This window comes from Amphibalanus amphitrite, unplaced genomic scaffold, assembly GCF_019059575.1.
Source record: "Amphibalanus amphitrite isolate SeventyFive unplaced genomic scaffold, NRLGWU_Aamphi_draft 000393F_arrow, whole genome shotgun sequence".
In the NCBI taxonomy this organism is placed as follows: domain Eukaryota; kingdom Metazoa; phylum Arthropoda; class Thecostraca; order Balanomorpha; family Balanidae; genus Amphibalanus; species Amphibalanus amphitrite.
The window spans coordinates 423,573-444,397 of record NW_024881887.1 but is presented as its reverse complement, the minus strand read 5'-3'; the positions used below and the strand labels follow the sequence as shown (position 1 = coordinate 444,397).

The window sequence follows — 20,825 nt, the reverse complement described above, 5'->3', positions numbered from 1 at the left end:
GTTACCAGAGTTTGGTGGAGGCGGCAAAGATGAAATGGGTGTGGCCGAGTGGTTGAGCAAGCTGGAGTGGCTGTGTAAGCTTCACAAGGTGTCCGATTTGTGCCCGATAATTCCACTCCGGTTAATCGGCGATGCATACAAGGTTTACGATCAGCTGCCAGAGACAGTGAAGCTTGACGTCGATCAGGTGAAGACGCATCTCATCAAGGCCTTTGAGGCAGACCGATTCTCTGCTTATGAGCAGCTTAACGCACGTCGGCTGCTTGTGGGAGAGCCTGTTGATGCCTATCTGGCTGACATCAGGCGATTTGCCGAGCTGGCTGGAGGTTTTGAGGAAAGGGCCATTGGCAGTGCCTTCATGTTCGGCCTGCCCGATCATGTGAAAACTGCCATGCGGACGAACTCACACGTCTGTGAGATGAGTGTGAACGAACTGCTCGAATGTGCCCGTGGCATTCTGACCGAAACGACAGTACCTGGTGCCGGAGCCTTTCCAGCCGTATCTCGCGGACCAGTGCGATCAGGTGAGGCTTACATCAAGTCGCGAGGGCCAGCACGCCCGCCGGTGTGCTTCAAGTGTGGCCAGCCTGGACATATTGCCCGCGGATGCATGAATGCAGGCGTCATGTCGGCGCGTCAGAAAAAGCGAACGGCTGCGAGCTGTTGTGAGCAGCATGCAGCTACTCACAATAAGCGGGGAGCAGCGGAGTGCCGTCATCAGCCATGCGAAATAGGGCGGACTTCAACGTCTTGCCGGGGCTCGGGAAACGACCAACGAGAGAAGATGACTGCGTCGGTCTTCTCTCCTGCCCGCTGAACGGCGCTGTGCCTACGCTGTGCCTGCGAGTGAACGATGAGAGTCGGCAGGTTTTGCTGGACACTGGCTGCTCGCAGTGTCTGATCCACGTATCGCTGTGCGGAGCGTGGAAGCCGACTAATGTTAGCATCATGACGATGGACGGTGCAAGGCATCGTTGCTTGGGAACTACTACTGTGTGTCTGAACAGCACAGGAGAGCGACCAATGTTTGTAGATGCATTGGTAATTGGATTTCGACCACTGAACTTCGAGTTCGTGCTTGGAATGAACGGCGTGTGTGCATTTGGAGGAGTTCACATTGGAGCGGAAGGATGTGTGACACTCGGAGTCAAGACGGCTGACTGTGTGGAAGTCAGTGCCTCTCCTGGCGGTGAAGGAGGACAGAGTGCTGCCAACGCTAGACGTGAGTCGTGCAGCAAGAGCCCGCAGACCGGGGTAACAGCCGGCGGGGCGGCCACGCTGGAATGTGACCGACCGGCGCGGGGAGAAGCATGCCGAGACATAGTGGTCGATGAAGCCGACTTCACCGCGAGGTTTGATGCCAATAAAAAGCAGTGGACAGTAAACTGGAAGTGGTTTGGCAATGATCAACCTAGTGGCCTGAAGAATTCAGTCGGAGAGTATCAGATCAAACCTGAAGCCAGAGAGGAGTACGAGTGTGAGGTTCAGGAATGGATTGATCGTGGATGGCTGCAGAAGTACGATGAACGCACAATGGGACTACCGAAAGGTTTAATCCCTCTCATGGCAGTGGTTCAGAAAAACAAAGCCAAGGTGCGGCCGGTGATGGATTTTAGAGAACTTAATGAGCACATTGAGTCGTTCACCGCCAATGCGGACGTCTGCGCGGACAAAATGCGCGAATGGAGAAAACAAGGACGCAACGTGGCTCTCGTCGACCTATCGAAGGCTTACCTTCAGATCGCTGTCAGCGAGGAGCTGTGGCCGTACCAAACCGTGAGGTTTCGTGGCCAGATCCTGTGCCTTACGAGGCTCGGATTCGGCATGAATGTGGCGCCGGTCATCATGAAGGCCATTTTGAATGCGACGCTCCGGCAGGATGAGACTGTAGCTGCTGGTACCTCGTCTTACATTGACGATGTGTTTGTAAACGAGGACGTGGTGAGTGCTGATGCGGTGCGGAGACACCTGCAGTGCTTTGGTCTTTCAAGCAAGACGCCGGAAAGGATGACAGAGGGTGCACGAGTTCTCGGGCTCCGCGTCAAGCAGACTGATGGTCGATTACGATGGAATCGAGATAATGCCTTCGGAACGATCCCAGAAAAGCTCACCCGTCGTGTCGTCTTCTCGTTTTGCGGGAGACTGACAGGACACCACCCAGTGTGTGGCTGGCTGCGCGTAGCGGCGGCTTACATAAAGCGCCGCGCCAACGCCGTCACCAACGGCTGGGACGACCCAGTGAAGGACGGTGGAGCGGTGCGTCACATGCTGGAGGAGGTGGTGCGGCGTGTGCAGGCTTCTGATCCTGTCGGCGGTCGCTGGGACGTATCAGGAGATGAAATGTCAGTGTGGACCGACGCCAGCTCCCTGGCAATGGGAGTCGTGCTGGACGTTGGTGGTGACGTCATTGAGGACGCCTGCTGGCTGCGCACTGAAGAAGCGGCCCACATCAACTTGGCTGAGTTGGACGCTGCAGTCAAAGGTATCAACCTGGCGCTCGTCTGGAAAGCCAAGAAAATCCGACTCCTGACAGACTCACGCACTGTGTACCACTGGATTTCTGACGCTCTCAGTGGCCGTGCACGACTGCGAACTAAAGCAATGAGTGAAATGCTCATTCGTCGCAGGCTGGCTCTCCTGACTGCCCTGGTGGACGAGTTTGAGTTGAGCGTCAGTGTGGTGTATGTCACATCAGCCTGCAATAATGCCGATGAGCTGACGCGCGTGCCACGGAAGTGGCTGAAGACCACTTCAAGTGGCATTGGCGGCACAGCTTGCGGGGGAGTTGAAGCGATGCCCACCGATGCACTGATCAGGGCGGTTCACGAAGCCAGTGGCCACCCAGGAATTAACCGCACTCTCTACTTCGTCAGGAAGAGGGATCCTACTGTGAGACGACCCGAAGTGAGAGAGGTGGTACAGGCGTGCGATGAGTGCAGCTCCATCGACCCGGCGCCCGTCAGATGGAAGCGTGGTAGGCTCTCAGTAGGTGACGGATGGCGACGCTTGGGCATGGATGTGACGCATTTCGGAAATGCACTCTACCTAACGATGGTCGATTGTGGACCGTCTAGATTCAGCATCTGGCGGCGACTACGCAGCCAGAACAGTGATGCCGTCTGCGAGCAGCTGGAAGCAGTGTTTCATGAGCGTGGCGCCCCCGCCGAGATTCTTGTGGACAACTCAACTGTGTTCAGAGGAAGTCGGTTTGAGGAGCTCCTACAGAAATGGGACGTTACTGTGCACTTCCGCTGTGCGTATGAGGCCGGGGGCAATGGTATAGTGGAACGTAACCATCGAACCATCAAGACAATGGCGGCCAGAACCCGATGCTCGGTGGCAGACGCGGTGTACTGGTATAACATGACACCACAAGACAGCCGAGACGAAGCGACGTGCCCAGCGGCTCAACTGTACCAGTACTCAGTGAGAGCTCGACCAATTGCTGTTTCGACGGAGGCATCATCAAGAAGACGCAATGAGCGAAACAGAGTTGAATCACGCCATGACCGTCATGACGGCACCTTCTCCGTAGGTGACGAGGTGTGGGTCAGACGGCGCGGGTCACGATGCTGGGCCAGATCGCAGCTCGGTCGTGTCACGGCGATCATCTCGAGCCTGAGCATCGAAGTAGACGGCGTGCCGCATCACGTTCGGAACTTAAGGCGATGTAAGTCGAGGAGCACAGCTGCGCGGCCAAGCACAGGAAAAGAGTGCGTCAAGACAACGGGAAGTGATGTCACCGACGACTGGCCGCTCCTCGTGCACCTTCCAGCAACAGCAGCTCCTCAGGAGGCTAACATGCTGCCGGCAGCACTTGATTCCTCTCAGCAAATGGTAGCAACGTCTTCTATCCCGCATCAGTTACCTGAAGAGTCTCTCCAAGAACCAGTCTCCCAGCTCAGAAGCGGTGTAAGGTGGAGGGACTGATAAGGTGGCTTGAAAGCCAGGGGGAGGTGTGAAAGAAAAAACGTTGTTTGACCTCGCTGATCTTTTTAGAAGTTCGTTCTATTTATATGACGCGTGACGCTGCGCGAAAATCAAATTAACGAGCTAGAGTTTCGAAGGAGAAAAATACAGCGGTCTGGATCTTTGGAAATTGTTTATTACATATTGTCCAAAATCTACTGGAGACCTTTCATGACCTGAGATGACCTCAGTAACATAAAAGTGGTCACATCACGAGTGACATTTACCGATTAAATGTGTCATATTTACCTGTATCCCGATGTTTGAGGGTGTTTTCGTTCAGAAGAAGAGCATTTCAATCGTCTCCCACATAGACTCCTTTAAACAAGTTTAAAGGGGTCTATGTCTCCCAATAGCCCACGCCGTGCTGGAGAGGGGGGGGGTTACGCCCCCCTTAGGTTTTTTTTCGCGGATATCTAAAAAAAACGGCGTCGCGCAGCGCCACTGTTTTTGGTAGACCTGTTCATACATCTTTTCTACACAGCTTGTGAAAATTTCAGATCAGGGTCGGTCAAGGTCAGGCCACCAGGGCACGTCAAGTGACCTTACCTCAAAAAAAGTTTAAAGGTCCGCTATAGCTACACCGACTGAACGATCCATTTGGAAACTTTCAGAGATTAATAAGACTAACAATACGTATAAAATGTTCATCTCGGACTTTTTATTTCTGTGACCTAAGGTCAGGTCAATTATGGGACCTCAAGTCAGTGGGAGAAAAGTGAAATGCGCCTCTTTTGGACGAATGTCGTTTAAAATCCTCTCAAACATCGGATCATAGGTAAACATAACACACTGAATCGTAAAAATGCACCTGTGACCCTTCTATGTGCCCTTGAGGTCATCTCAGGTCATAAACGGTCACCAGCAGTTTTTTGGCTATACCTTTTAATAGAGACGTGCTAGAGCGGTGAAAACACGTCAGATGTGGTCAGCTCGACGATACGGATAGACTGACATGCAGCATGACACTTTCCAGTCAGGTCATGACCTTGGCCTGAGGTCAAATTTTCAAAATGACCTTTCAAGGTCAACGTATAGTTCATTCGACGCGTCTCGACGAGAGGAACACGAAGTAGGCAAAATAAATATCGTCACTGTCTTGAGCTAAATGTTATTGCAGAAAAACGCTTTTCATAAAAACTGTTATTTTGGAGTTTTTGCTCTCTGGAAGCTAAACCGTCGACCTGAAATCAAATCTGAGAGGTATATTCAGAAAACCTGTAAAAGGGCTATCGAATGCGCTTTTCCGCGGCGCTGTAGCTCTATTGGTTCCCGAGTTAGCCGTTGGCAGTTTCCAAAATTGTTGAAATGGACTAAATTTTACCTTTGATGACCTCTGGTGACCTGACCTTTGACCTGACCTAAAAATTGAAACGAAGTATTTCCGTCATTATTTTTGACGCTCTTGCGATTTCCCCTTACCGCGTGTCGCTACGTGGCCCAGGAGCCGAGTTAGAGGGGGGACGTGAAAACGCCCCCCCCCCCACAGCACGACACGGAAAGCACAAGCCACCAGCACGGCGCGGGTTAACTAAAGGTCAAGCTACACGGGACACTTTTTCGGTTTTTGATTTTTCGGTTTTTCGCTTTTTCGGTTCGATTTATCGCTTTTTCGCGTCGCTTTTTCGCTTTTTCGATTTATCGCTTCGTGACTTGAGTTTTTCGAGTTTCGTTGATTTTTGTTTAGTTGGAACGCGCTGTGCAACCGCCAGCTCTTTTTATTTTGTTTGCAACCAGTGCAATGCTTTGGTTGTAGTTTTGCCTAGGGGCTTTAGGAATTAGGGGTCTGTTTTGTTGTCTGTTTTAACAGATGGAAATTACTTAAACTAGATCTCGTCTGTTTTGTAGTAGGAAACTGGCTTGACTAAACTTCCAGCAGCTCAGCTACTAACCGGCGCCCCGCTGGGACTTCTGGATTTCAACGCCCTGCTGGTAGGGGGAACATCCCTTCTAACTTGGCTCCTGAGCAACGTAGCGACACGCCGTAGGTGACACTTGAAAGAGCTAAACAATAAGGAACAAACTGCTTCGGCCATTTTTAGGTTATGTGTAGGCCAAAGGGCAGGTCACCAAAGGTCATTGAAGGTAAAATGTCGCCAATATCTATAGGTCAAACTTCGGCAATTTTCGACAAATCGGTCCATAGCTTCAGGAATGGATAGAGCTATAGCGCCGCGGAGAGGCGCAATCAAACGTTCTTTTAACGTTCTTTCGCTAGCATGTCCTCAGATTTGACGTAAGGTCCACCGTTTATCCTGCAGGGGCATAAACGTCCAAAATATACGATTCTCCAAAAACAGTTTTTCCGCAATAACTTTTGACTCTAAACTTGCACGAGCTTTCCTTCACCAGAAACGTGGTCGAGACGCATCGAATGAACCTAAAGCTAACTGGACTGGTCTAGGTCATGACCTGGCCGGAAAGTTCGTGATGCATATCAGTCGATTTGTATCGTCCAGTGGAACACATCGAATGTGTTTTCATCGCTCTATGTAGCATGCCTTTATCGAAATTTGTTACCGAAAATTGTGCATACCTTTCGCGACCTGATATGACCTCAGGGCATAACAAGGGATCACGGGTGCCATATTCCGGTCCATTGTGTCATGTGTACCTACTTGCATAGGTGTAGGAACAGCTGGAACATTCTGGGTGCAGAAATTCAACCATCGCCCGTGGAGCGGGGGGGGGGGGCCTTAGGGAGCGGCACCGGGTATCTTGTTCTCTCTCTCTCTCTCTCTCTCTCTCTCTCTCTCTCTCTCTCTCTCTCTCTCTCTCTCTCTCTCTCTCTCTCTCTCTCTCCCTCCCTCTCCCTCTCCCCCCCCCTCTCTCTCTCTCTCTCTCTCTCTTTCTCTTTCTCTTTCTCTTTCTCTTTCTCTTTCTCTTTCTCTTTCTCTTTCTCTTTCTCTTTCTCTTTCTCTTTCTCTTTCTCTTTCTCTTTCTCTTTCTCTTTCTCTTTCTCTTTCTCTTTCTCTATATATATATTATATATATATATAGTTATATATATATATAATGAAGACAAAGAAACAAATGACTCGAAAGATGGTTAGAAGGGAAAATATCCTGAACTCATACTGCATATGAAGTAGCGTTGATGCGAAAAGGGGTTTTGCTTCAAATTATTGTGGGTGCAGAATGCACTGTCGGCACCTATGTATTCGATAATTATTGTGGGTGCAGCTGCAGCTGCATCCACTGCACCCATGGTTCCTATAGGTACGCTTCTGTGTACTTGTAACCTGAGAGTGTTTAGAATGACGTTCGTTAAAAAACGCCTTTCAGTTTCTAGGCAATGGGGAGGGGGGGGGGGCGCAAAATTGACGTGGCCTTGGGTTACCGATATCGAAATTATGTGATATACATTTTATGCGTACTGCTACTCTCTTGAATTGCTGAAAGTTCCAAAGCCATCCGTTACCTGGTGTAGCAATGATAAGCATTGGAACATTTTCTGAATCGGTCACTCTGACCACCTCACCAGGTTACCTGACCTGGTGACCTGACCTTGAGAGACCTTGGCCCTGAAGTTTTCATAACATGTGTAAAAAAGGTGCTTGATAAGGTGTGCCAAAAATAGTTGCGCGAAACGTCACCCTTTTTGAGATATTAGCGAAAAACTGCAGGTGGTGTTCCTAACACCGCTCCCCTAGCAGGGCGCGGCCAGAAGCATGATGAACAGGTTTTACAAAAGATGAAATAAATACGTGCATATATCTCGCATAATCAACCGCTATTAAATCCTTTCACGTGGATAATATGTGCATATCGACACTGAAATACTATTGAGCGATTACATTCCTTCCTTTCCATTAGGAGTACCGAAATACATATGAATCGTCGAAAACATGCATCAGTATTACCACATCGTCACGTGCTGAAGCCGAAAAACTCAAGATAACGTGGAAAAGCTGATTGTCGATCCAAACTTTTGGGTTGGATGAGTCGCTTCGTTTTTTCGCTTTTTCGATTTTTAGAGTCGCTTTTTCGCTTTTTAGAGTCGTTTTTTCGATTTTTCGCGTCGCTTTTTCGAGTTGCTGATTTCGTTTTTTCGATTTCGCTGCCGTGGAGCTACACCTATGTTATCAAGTGAAGCTGATCGTCTACTGAAGCCGAAAAAGCGAAAAAAACGAAACGAAAAACCGAAAAAGTGTGCCGTGGAGCCTGTACTTAATAGGTAATGGAGAGGTCGCAAAATTGACCTGGCCCTCAATGTAGATATTTGGTCTGGGGATTGCGCAAGGCGAATGTTCGGTGATCTCGGCAGGTTTCAATGGCGCTTATTCAAAGTCGACCAAGCACACTCGCATCATCAAAAGTCGTCTTCTATACTACGCCGGCCGAAAACATTTTTAACCTTCGTGCCACTATATGGGACAGTCTCACGCCTCACCCATCTGGCACTCATGCAGTCATGACTTGTCTGAGATTCTAAGCACGGCCACCCCGGTCGACCAGAGGCTGCAGTCCACAGGTCACTTTGGATCAGTGAGTGAACGGATATGTTTTTTTTTTTTGCAAAGAATTAAGATTGGGCCTATTGATCAACGTATATTTTACCGTTTCGAATTCGCATGTGTGTGTATTTTGAGAATAACTTGTCCTAGCCTTAGCTCGTTTCCTATATCGTGCTAAATATGCATAAAGATAAAGGTTTTGATAAAAAAAACACCGGGCTGCAAATTGCATTAATTGGATTTTATGAAAATCAGCGAAATCTGGTTCTTATACTCGTATTTTGCAACACCTAGTAAATCATGCATGAATATATGACGTTACATTTTAGACTGACGCCCCTGTCACTAGCTCACAATGGCGCCCCTCTCAAGGGAAAAAGTCGCCCCCTCGAGCGCCATGCCCCCCCCCCCCCTTTCGCTGATTTCCGGCTGCGCCACTGCATGCAGCACATGGGTGGACGGGTTTCGTCAGACTTTTTCAACACCCGAATATCTTGAGAGAAAAAGTTATTGTGTGTTCGTACTGTTTTGTCTCAAGAATCAAGATATATATTCGGGTATTGAAAAAGTCTCTGACAAAACGCGTCCACCCATGTGCTGTGTTTTTTCTACTCAATATCATCATCAATATCACAATATCATTCTACTCAATATAACTATATACCGGGTGATTCACAGCCGTGTGACCGAAAACAAATGAAAACTACAGGAAATGGTTTCGTGTTGCATACGATTGTCAAGTACCATATTAAACATCCAAATCTGAAGTTTTGATCCATGTATAGCATCAGTCACATGCATTTTTCCTTTGACTCTCACACTCCTTAAAGAACAGATGCTCAAAATTGCCACCTCGGCGACGGATGCACTCCAGCACCAGAGCCTAGGGTTGGCGATGGCGCGGACGCACCACATTTCTAAGGAAATGGAACCAAAGCAGCTTCCAATGGCATCCTTCAGCCGCAGAATAGCCTGGGGACTCTCCTCGTGGACCTCGGACTTTGCATAGCCCCAGAGGAAGAATGCAGTACGACGGTGAGCTTGGGAGGGTGTGGCGCCCACCGGACCTCAGCGCTCTTTGAAATCAACTTTCCGGGGCTCGCTTACCAATTTTTTTTTTGTCGTGTTTTTCATTGAACCGTGCCCTCTGTTTTGATTTTACTAACGGTTCTTTGAATTGTTATCTTCTTTGGAATTTCCCTCAGATGCAAGCCCTCAGACGTGCAGAAACATCTTTGTGTTTGCTTGACGGACTGCGTTAAATTATAAAAATTACGCATTTTTACTTTTTGCTGCACTGTGTACATCATGAGCGATACACATATACCAGACCAAAACAAAACAAAACTTCATAACATTTTCTACCAACACGTGAAATTTCACGCGCAAATATGCAATCCTCTTCTCAAGAGAGATCAACTAAATTAATTACTCAACATTAATGTTCATTGTTCAGGGATGTGCATTTGTATTGAATCATTCATAACGTTTTTGGCATGATTGACAAGACGATCTTCTTTTTTCAGCTTTTGCAATTTCAGAACATACCCATAACACACCATAGGTACTATTGTTTCCAAATTAAGCTTGATCCTCGCTGTGCCGCACCGCTGCACACTGGTCGGAAACGCTCCAGCGAGAGGCCAGCGGCCTTTCCGCAGAAGTTTTTTGCTTCTTATTTCGCAACTATAAAAAAGTAAAAAAAAGATAGCTCTGTGAGCTCTTTCATAAAAGTAAACTTATAGTGAAGTAAACTTCATAAAACTTTGCATACTCGAGGGCAGCGCTTTTCGAGGAGCGCTGTGGCCCGAAGGTTTGGACTTTGGATTGTGAAAAACGCCCGCCCGCCGCAAAACGCAAACACCGCAAAACGCGCAAAACGCACGCCCGAAACGCCAACGCAAACGTCGCAAAAAAATAAACAAACGCCCGCCCGCCGCAAAACGCAAATAAAAAAAACGCTAAAACGCCGCAAAACAATAAAACCGCCCGCATCGCACGTTACGGTCCCGGTCCCGTAGCTCAGTTGGAAGAGCGTTGGCTTCAGCGTGGTGACAGGACGCGTTCCCGGTTATAGCAGTCCGGGTTCGAAGCGCGACGGGCGCTTGACATTTATGTATGGGCCTCCTGACAGGTATGGCTGCCGGTGGCGGCGCTTGGGTTAAAATTCAGATGAGGCACTTGTATATGAACTTATAACCTATGTAGGTACAAAAATACCCGCAGAATATACGCCTACTACCTTTGTAAAGTAATAAAATATACATGACATCTTGGCATACTTTACGTGACAATATGTCATGCAATGATTGGGGCAGTAGGCATTGTGCATTGCTTACCGATGGAATCACTGATTGTCGTAACCGCGCCAGAAACGTACTCGATCGAAGTGAGCTGCCTATGTGCCATATCAGAAAACGCCTAGGGTTTTAGTCTTTGGGCTATGAGGCACTGCTTCACAGCCCAAGTTTTTCCAACGGAGGCTGCTGCTCCCTTTGGCACTTTCAACATTTTTTTTTTTCAAGGGAAAAGTAAGGCATAATAAGACAATTCCCTGCATTATTTCAAATAAAATCATTTTTCATTTCTAACACAGTAAGACCTTACCAAAAATACTAAACATAGGTATGTCTACAGTTACGTATTTAAAATCACAATAAATCGATCTTGGCTATTTTAGGCGAGGCTGTGCCTCACATGGTTCTCCTATACAAAAGCATTAGGCCACCAAATTGGCAACTATCCCGCGCCCCGCTGGGCTATTCAGCAATACGCGCCCTGCTGGGGGGGGGGGCAGATTCTGCCCCCCTGTCTAACTTCCGAACCGATGATCGTAGAAAGATGGGGAAAACGGCGATCGAAAGCTCTTAACGAGGTGGATCTTAAGAGCTCATTTTTTTTTTGCTTAAGTAGGTCAGAGGTCAGGCCAAGGTCAGGTCAAGGGTACAAAATGCAAGTTTCTACAGTATCGGCCTTGCACCGTAGTTGCCGAAGAATGGACTGAGACTGATTGCCCAAAACGTGTTCTTAGGCTACCAAGACAATATTCGTTGCATACAACATCATGCAAGGGTCAAGGTCAGGTTAGGTCAGGTCAGATCAGGTCACCAAAAACAAAATATAAAAAAGGGCATGTGCGACACATGTTTTATGGGTAATTTTATTTATAGAATTCAATAGGCACACTCAATTAGTGATATGGACCACCTCTTGATGAATTTCAGGTCGAGGTCAGGTCAAGGTCAGGTCAAGTGAGGTCAAATTTTGAAGTTGGTTGTTAAGGCCTAAAAAGGTGTCTATCTGATGCAGTTTTTCACGGCAAATCGAATGGTGCTATTTTTGTTCCCGTACGAGGTCTACAACTTCAAAAAAAAAATCATGTTTCAAAAATTTTGTGTGTCGTGACGTCATAAAATTTGAAATAACCCCCACATTTTTAAACCGATTCTTCTAAAAATTGGTATGTAGGTGCACATAGACCACTTCTCTGACATATGTTCCGGTTTTTTCGATACACTCAAAATTTTTGATTGTATAATTATTTTCCCTAAAAATTCAGTTTTTTGAAGAAAAAAAATTTGGGCCAAAATCCAAGATTTTCAAAAAACCGAGATAGCCATTTCATAGACAAAGTAGAATCACGTGTAACCTTTTTTTGTTACGTCTTGATTTCTTTAAAAATGAAGATGTTAGCGGCGTTTAAAATTTTGCCGTTTTTGAGGCGAAAATGGCGAACATGACGTCACTAAAACGTCATTTTCTCAAAAAAATTTCCAACAGCTTTCGCTCAAATTTTCAGGGAACCAAATTGATGTATAATGGCCGTTTTCACGACGGAACTTTCGCGGTGGAACCTATTTGATACCTGGAAAGTACCAACCCTTTAAGGCCTTAGAATCCTTACAACTTAAGTCTTTTGCCTTCAAAATATTTTTAAAAGTTGTAATCCAGGCTATTTTGGCCATCAAATCGCTTATTTATTTACAAAGAAGTCAATTTTCGGTTCTAGTAGCCCACCTTTCGACTATGAGGGATCAAATCAGCCTGGCAACTAGATACCCGGCTTCTGTTTCACCGGCCCGACGCTGCGCGCGCCCTGGTGGTGACCGGGCGCAACAAATCCGCCGCCGCCTTAGCAGTGGCATTGACTTCCGCCGTCTGCTGCGGTTCCAAAGTCAAGCCAGCGTGGAATTGGGAGAGCTTGGTCAGCCATAGTGGTGCTCTGGCGCATCAAATCCGCCGTCGCCTTAGCTCAGTGACATTGACTTCCGCCGTCTGCTGCGGCTCCAAAGCCAAGCAAGCGTGGAATTGGGAGAGCTCGGTCACCCGCAGCTGGCAGCTCAGTATATTTCCTTATCATTGTACTAGCATTATATAGATATGCTAATTTCATAAACGTGCTTACGCTTTAGGTTTACGTGAGTGGTAAACCCTTAGATAAAACAAACAGGCAACTAATAGGTACCCGCTATTCCGTCGTGAAAACCATGGGCGTCGCCACCACTACGGACACTACGGACAGTGTCCGTACAAGTTTTGGAAGGCCCGGAAACTTGTACGGAGTGTCCGTACAAGTTTGGTCGACCGCAAATGCAGTCTTCGCACATGTTTGAAGCAGCTTAAAGCTTATCAGACCCCTATTTGTGGTTAAAGTTATGATCCAAGGCCGCCCCAAAGTCAATGTCACGCAAGAGTAGGTATATAGGGTGCAATGAAATTATTCGGGCATCTATTTTTTATTTATTAGAACTCAGCCCGGCCGCCACCGCTAAAGTCGCGCTTTGCCAAGTGGTTAGGAGGGTATATACTGCCTTGGTTAGGAGAGTTGTCAAGATAGCGACAAGGAAACGACAACAATCAATCTGCAGATTGACTTGTATTCTTGGCGAGGCAGATAATAAGAAGGCCCACATCATGACCCACCACTATCCACCTGTGTGGTGGATAGTGGTGTGGATAGTGGTGGATAGAAGAGCCACTTTGGCTCTTCTGCCCATCAAACTGAAAAAGACAACGCAATGGACGGGAAAATAGCTAGTGCACCACCTTTGGCCTCATGCCAAGACACATCCACTGCACTGTAGAAGGAAGACATGAGCGTTTGGTGGAGTGGGCAGCTATTCGCGTTGTATTGTCCTTTGAACCGTCAAAGCGGCCTTGTGTTGGCTACCAGTAACTCAAACGTGCCGGCCGTCACCGGCGTCAAAGCCAAGATCCAGATCTGGAACATGTTCAGCTTATGTGCGCTGTTCCCGAGCTGTGCATTGTGTCACAGAAGACCACCTTCAGTGACGATTATTACCGAAGCAGCATCCTGGCAAACAAATAATTGGAGCCGCTCAACCGGACGGCACGGGAGGGCTCGATTTCTAAAAGTGCACTGATGTTTGATTCAAGCCACGCTGCATTCGTGCAGGCTGGAGCGCTACATTTGAGTCCGTAGGAGAATGATAAGTGACGCCGAGAGAAGCTCTTATCCTTCTGAACTAACGGGCTACGACTTAGAAACGAACTTGTCATCCTGATTTCATAGAGATCTTAAGGATTTTTGTCCAGCGGGAGGTGAGTAAGGGGACCCCCGGCACTGAATAAGGGGACCGCCCAACTAGTATGTGAGCACATGCTGATACGGCGTCTGTCCACATCAAACCCACTGCTTGAAAACCCAGTAGCTGGAATGTTTCAGGCATTTCTAAATATGATCTACGAAAGCTGGCGATATCTTCATCAAAAGGAAAACCTCAGGCTGTCTTGTTTCTTAATTACAACGGGAAGAAAGGTGACCGGATAATTTCGTCACACCCTGTATCCTTCTATAGGCTATTTTACTGATACGTCAGTCATATTTCATTTAATTATGTCACTTTTGTCATCCTGAGGCTCTAAATGAATGCTTACCTAGATCAACAGGAATGACAAAATCGTGGCCAGTGACTTCAAATACAGCAAATGAGACTGATCATGTGTAAACGTCAACCAAAGGCCATTCGAGGTCACATGAGGTCAACATAAAACTTGACCTTTTCAAACAACCTATATGTCATTCGACACGTCTTGACATGACCAATGCGTTGGTACCACTGCTTTAGGTCTAGGACCTTTTTGGAGAAGAAATATGCAAAAAAGCCGCAGCTCGGGGTCGCTAACCTAACCTTTGACCTTTGACCTAATGTAGCTTGGCATCAAAAATGTGTTTGTATTTTTTCCCGAAACCACTAGGCATTCGGGGGCTATCGCAACTATTCGTCCGAGGTGTGTGTGGGGGGGGGGGGAGGGGAGGACGAAAAACACCCTCCCTGGGTCCGCGTGGGTTAACGCATCTGACGAGTATTACGGCTGACAGAATGTGTCCGTACAAGTTGGGGACCCGTGGCGACGCCCCTGGTGAAAACGGCTAATAAGGTACCGTAAAGTGGGGCTATTTGAAACGGATTTTACAGTTTTTGGCCTCTCCCTTTAAGACGGTTCATATTTCTTATAGCAAGTAAATTGCAAAAATGTAGTTCTCTGTGAGCTCTTTCATATAGGCGCATTTTGGTTCAGCTAGTAATAATGATTAAGACTATATTTTTAGTTAAAGCCTGTCTCAAATAGCCCCATAGGGTGGGGCTATTTGAGACAGTTTTAGTTGCAAAGAAATTGAAGAAAATCGGTTACCCTAGATATAATTTTTTAAACGCCAAACAATTGGAAATTAATTTTTTATCATTTTGCCAAAAATTGTTTTTGCAAAGACTGTTACATGTCCTTTATATTCAATCTTTTCCTTTTTCGTAGGACACTTCATTTCGGTAGGGTATAAAATTGCATCACTATATGCTAAAGTTATCATAATATGATGTGACCCTAAACTTTCAAAATGACAGGATGATCATCAAGGACTATTTTAAAGTAAACGATAGTAAAATTTTTAAAGTAAGTTTTTGTGTATAGCCCTGGTGACGTGAAAACAGATATACCGAAAGTCGGTGGGGCTATTTGAGACAGGCTTGCTACCTTATGAAGTACAACGTAATGAATCAAATAAGGCAAAAGGTTTCCCAAAACATTTAAGTGAATGGTCTGCATGATTGCTTGTTCCATTGTACATCTCCATGCGAAGAAATAACAGAAAAATGTTAAACGGTTTTGATTTTATGCCGATTTTCCTCGATCGCTGCATGCTGTATCAATTGGCCGGTTACCCTACCACATCAAGTACTTGGATAGGCTCATCTAACAGTACGTTTGTCAGGAACTCAGCCCGACTGTTCAGATTCCCATCTCGCCTCTGGCTTTTGTCCAAATCAGATCTAACCAAAAGACATTGGATTTGGTTCCTCACGTCTTATTGCCACGATATGGTCAAGCAAACAGGCAAACAAAACTGTGCAATGCAATGACTTGATATTACAATGTGACTCGAATGCGACATGAGCGCAGTCGCTACTCGTTTATGGCCTCCTTGAATCACGGTGAGGCCGTGTGTATACAAAATAATTGCCGAGGAAATGTAAGTAAATCCCTAATGGGGGCCTGCCATGTTAATATAGCTTATTAACATGGCCAGGCGTCGGGTACCGGTAGCCGAACGAGGTTGATGTTAGAGGCAGGACTGCAATCCCACCTCTTAAGATTTTGGCTGTTCGGCGCAATTTAGTTGGTGGGCTTCGAACAGGACAGTAGTCCCATTCTCAACAGCGTGCAACAAATTGTGCTGACCACATTGCCGCGGAGCGAGCTGACAAAGCCGGCACATCAGTCCGACTCAGAGAGCCACACCACACGGACAACGTTCCGGTCCCGCCCGAATCTCCTGCGAGAGTGCGCCGCCGCCGCGGTACCGGCCCCACATCACCGCCAGTCACGTGATCCACGGGTCACCAATCAGCGAACGCGCCGCGCGGCGCGGCCGAGCGCCCGCCGGGTAGACTGCGCCGCAGCGCTGCTCGCTGCAGCAGCGGCGGCCAGCCGGACGGCCCGGCGGCCGTAAAGAGGTAACAAATACTAACATTTCTCCCCACCAAAATGTGGGAACTCTGCAGTTAACACATTTTCAACACAACGCGCGCACAAATTACAAGTTAACACACATCACACCACTGTCCGCACGCTTGGTTGCGGCAGTCCTTGCGGGCCTCGTCAGTCCTCCCGCAGCTGGCCATGGGTCCTTGGACCGGAGGCCAGCGTCATCGGCTACGTCCTCTTCTTCCTCCTCTTCCACAGGCGTGGGAACTCTGGGAAGTGAGGCGGTGCTGCCGGTGGTGCAGGCGTCCTCCAGCTCCGGCTCCACCTCCGTCTTGGGCCGTCGCTCCTCCAGCGGCTCCAAAGACGTCGTCTCTTCGGAGACGGCTGCCGACAGTCACCCAGTGTCGGCGTTGACGGGCACCGTCGGGACCGCCGGGGCGCTACAGCACTCCGGCTCCGGCCCATCCCGCTCACAGCAGATGTGTCCATCTCCCCATGGGGAGACGAGGAGGGCCCTAGACCCTGACTCCGGGCCACAGCCCAGGAGTTGTGTTCGCCCGGCGACAGCCCGGCTCTGCCCTCACCACTGTGCTCTGGGTCCTCATTTGACCCCTTGACAGAGAGAGTCATCTCCCCGTCTTTGTTTATCACCGTGTTATGTTGCTCACCGCTCAGGCGAGTCTTTCCTGCATTGAGCAGCTCTGGCTGCGAGGTTCGCGCCTTTGCGGAACCATGATCGGATGATGAGTATTCATCCGTCGTCAATGTCAAATTCATGTCATTGGAACAGTCCACTGGCTCGTTCCAGTGTGGATCAGGCAGCATGCCATCCACTTCCATTGGCTCATTTTGGCCGACCTTCATTTCAGCCAGACTCCTCACCTGTCTCAGCTGACGACAGTGGGAATTCTGGTGACCGGGCTGATTCAGCGAATCATCACATAAGTACCCGTGCAGTGCGTAGCCAAAGACAGTCTCTATGGCTCGCAGACCCTCTCCGATCTCGATCTGCCTCCACAACACGACACGATACAAATAATCGATGCCGATTAGGAGATCCACCTCCCCACCGTCAAAATCGTCGGCCATCAAATCCGGCAGTCCGGAAGGCCCAGTGGGCGGTGAGGTGGCTGGGAGGGGTGAGCACAGCAACTCTGTGCTCCACATCTTCAGCGTCACGGGATCGCCACCGAACCGACTTCGGAGCGTCACTTCAACTTGTTCGTAAGGTCTGGCTGCTTCCGTCTGTTCCTGGAAGCCGGAACAGGCAAACATGCCCGTACCTGTTACAGGGAGTCCCAGCTCCTTGGCCAGAGAGTCTCTGACATAGGAGGCATCTGAACCTCCATCAATGAGGAGACGTGCCTTTCGCTTGCCTTCCGGTCCCTCGACATCAACCAATGCCGTCAGGAAAAACGTTTCTTTTCCAGAGATGCCTGTGGCATTGTAACATCTGTGGCTCTGGGAACCTGAGTCACCAGCTTCGGCATCGGACTGACCACCCTCAGTTGTGGCCTCCACAGGGCAGAAAGGTGGAGCCTCAGGCGACAGCCCGGGCGTCTCTTCACCGATCTCCTCATGTGGGGCAGCACTCGCAAAGTGAAGCAGCGAGTGGTGCCTGTTGCCACAGATGGCACACGAGTCGCCACGACAGACTCCGGCCACATGACCCGTCCCGAGGCACTGATAGCAGGCTTTGGAAGCCCTGGCGCTCTTCCATCGGGCCTCCACCGAGAGCTCCTGGAACTCCGCGCACTGATCCAGCCGGTGGGAGCCGCGCCCGCAGCACCCGCACACTGGCGCGCTGGGCTGTTTCCCTGGGCACGCTGTGCGTTGGGCGTGCAGACTGCTGATGGCAGACGGCGCCGAGATCGGAGTGTCGGATGAACCGGCACTAGCCTTGCCTCCTCTGGCCGACTCTCGGATTCGCATCTCATGTTGCAGGAATTCGAGAAACTCTGAGAAGTCGCTGCTCTCTCGTCTGGCCCACTCGAGACGCCAGCTTTCTGGGATTTTATCTCTCACGACCGGCAGCATCAGACTAGAGAAACTGTCAGAACTGACTCCCAGGGTACTCAGCGCGCGAGTATGCGCCATCAAATGATCTATGAGAGACCTCATCGCCGTCAGGTCATTTTGTGGGACCGTCGGCATGCTCAGCATGTCTCTCATTAAGGTCTCTCGGACCAGGTCATCACGCTTGAAGCGCTCTTTGAGAGCTGAGACAGCTTCAGCGTACCCGCCACCTGAGACGGGAATGCCTTGCACGCATTTAAGTGCCACCCCAGCCAGGTGCGATTTGAGCACTACGAATCTCTGCACGTCTGCGAAGCCAGGATTGTTGTGGACAGAGATTTCAAAAAGTTCCCAGAACTCGGACCATTTCATGATGTCCCCGTGAAAAGTAGGAATTTTCACAGAGATGGAAGACTTAAAATCAGCGTTTCCCAACACAGTCGGTGGCTCAGCCTTTTCCTTGGCTTCCTCAGCCTTCTCAAGGTGGGTGAGTAGGCGAGAGCCCAGAAACACCTGATCTTCCATGGTCTGCATGTGACCAGAATCATCTGCCTGCCCTAGCTTGTCGAGCTCAGCCTGAGTGCTGTGCAGCTCGCTCTGCACCTTCTGAACATGGTGGAGCTTGAGGGCAAGTAGGTCTGGGTCCAAGTTTTTACGATCACCTTCTCGGTAAGTTCGAAGCTCATTGCACAGTTTCGTGGCCTTTGAACGAAGCTTTGTTCTCGTACTCAAAAGTTCATCCATGATGTGACAGGTATCAAATTCAATTTAAATTAAGATATAAAGCGGACTGTATGTAAAACAAATTATAGCAAAGTAGGGATCGAAAGTCAGTCCAATCGCCAAGACGGTAGTCCCAACGAAGGCCAGCCCAATCGCAAGGACAGAAGTCCCAACGAAAGCCAGTCCAATCGCCAAGACGGAAGTCCCAACGAAAGAAAAGACGATCCGGCCCCGGTGGACTTATGTCAGGAACTCAGCCCGACTGTTCAGATTCCCATCTCGCCTCTGGCTTTTGTCCAAATCAGATCTAACCAAAAGACATTGGATTTGGTTCCTCACGTCTTATTGCCACGATATGCTCAAGCAAACAGGCAAACAAAACTGTGCAATGCAATGACTTGATATTACAATGTGACTCGAATGCGACATGAGCGCAGTCGCTACTCGTTTATGGCCTCCTTGAATCACGGTGAGGCCGTGTGTATACAAAATAATTGCCGAGGAAATGTAAGTAAATCCCTAATGGGGGCCTGCCATGTTAATATAGCTTATTAACATGGCCAGGCGTCGGGTACCGGTAGCCGAACGAGGTTGATGTTAGAGGCAGGACTGCAATCCCACCTCTTAAGATTTTGGCTGTTCGGCGCAATTTAGTTGGTGGGCTTCGAACAGGACAGTAGTCCCATTCTCAACAGCGTGCAACAAATTGTGCTGACCACATTGCCGCGGAGCGAGCTGACAAAGCCGGCACATCAGTCCGACTCAGAGAGCCACACCACACGGACAACGTTCCGGTCCCGCCCGAATCTCCTGCGAGAGTGCGCCGCCGCCGCGGCACCGGCCCCACATCACCGCCAGTCACGTGATCCACGGGTCACCAATCAGCGAACGCGCCGCGCGGCGCGGCCGAGCGCCCGCCGGGTAGACTGCGCCGCAGCGCTGCTCGCTGCAGCAGCGGCGGCCAGCCGGACGGCCCGGCGGCCGTAAAGAGGTAACAAATACTAACAACGTTCATGTGTTAAGTAACCTTCAATGGTGTTTTTTGGTCAACCAAGGTAGACATATGTTGATTGTCGACTGAGTCAGTGACTGATGAAGCACATTTTAAGCACATATTCATCAGAATAACTAGTCTGGTCACCAGCTAAAGGGTGATAATGTTAGACTACGAACATGTAAACATTGCTTGCACCGTCTATGAACCCACTGCACGTTTATGACCACGGCCGATTCACCGGTGTTGCTTATGTCGAACGTTCGATACACTTCAGGTAGATGGCGGTAAGTCTTCTCGGATGCATCGCATCACCATTATCATCAGCTATTTGGCATATCCGTTGAGGTTTGACCAGGTGGGCATCATCGGGATTCTGAGACAATGGGTTACGCAATAGGCAGTACCGTTAACAATGTATAATATTTTCTTGAAAAATGTGCTTAGCCTGTAAGTAAAAAGATAGTAACGATAGATCCAGTGGCGAAGCTGTTAAAACTTCAACTTTGTTATGCTGCAGGAAGGGGTCCTTTTCGAGCAACTCAAATTGTGCGTGTTTCTGTATTTCGTATTTTATGCCAAATTTCTTTCTGTACTTCTCGAAATTTTCAAAAAGATTATTCAGAGCATTCACTGTTCAATTCCACGTCAGCCTAAGCAAAAATGACGAAAAAACATCAAACGGTTTTCATTTTACAGCGATTTTACTAAACCATTAC

General features: G+C 48.7%; 1 protein-coding gene across 1 annotated transcript; it reads left to right on the top strand.

The window, feature by feature from the left end:
- The first annotated feature begins 723 nt into the window (after positions 1-723).
- On the top strand, positions 724-3,841 carry LOC122390362. Its single transcript, XM_043383249.1, has 2 exons — positions 724-3,426; positions 3,776-3,841. Exons 1-2 carry the CDS (start codon positions 724-726, stop codon positions 3,839-3,841), a joined length of 2,769 nt encoding a protein of 922 aa, XP_043239184.1.
- Positions 3,842-20,825: the final 16,984 nt, after the last annotated feature.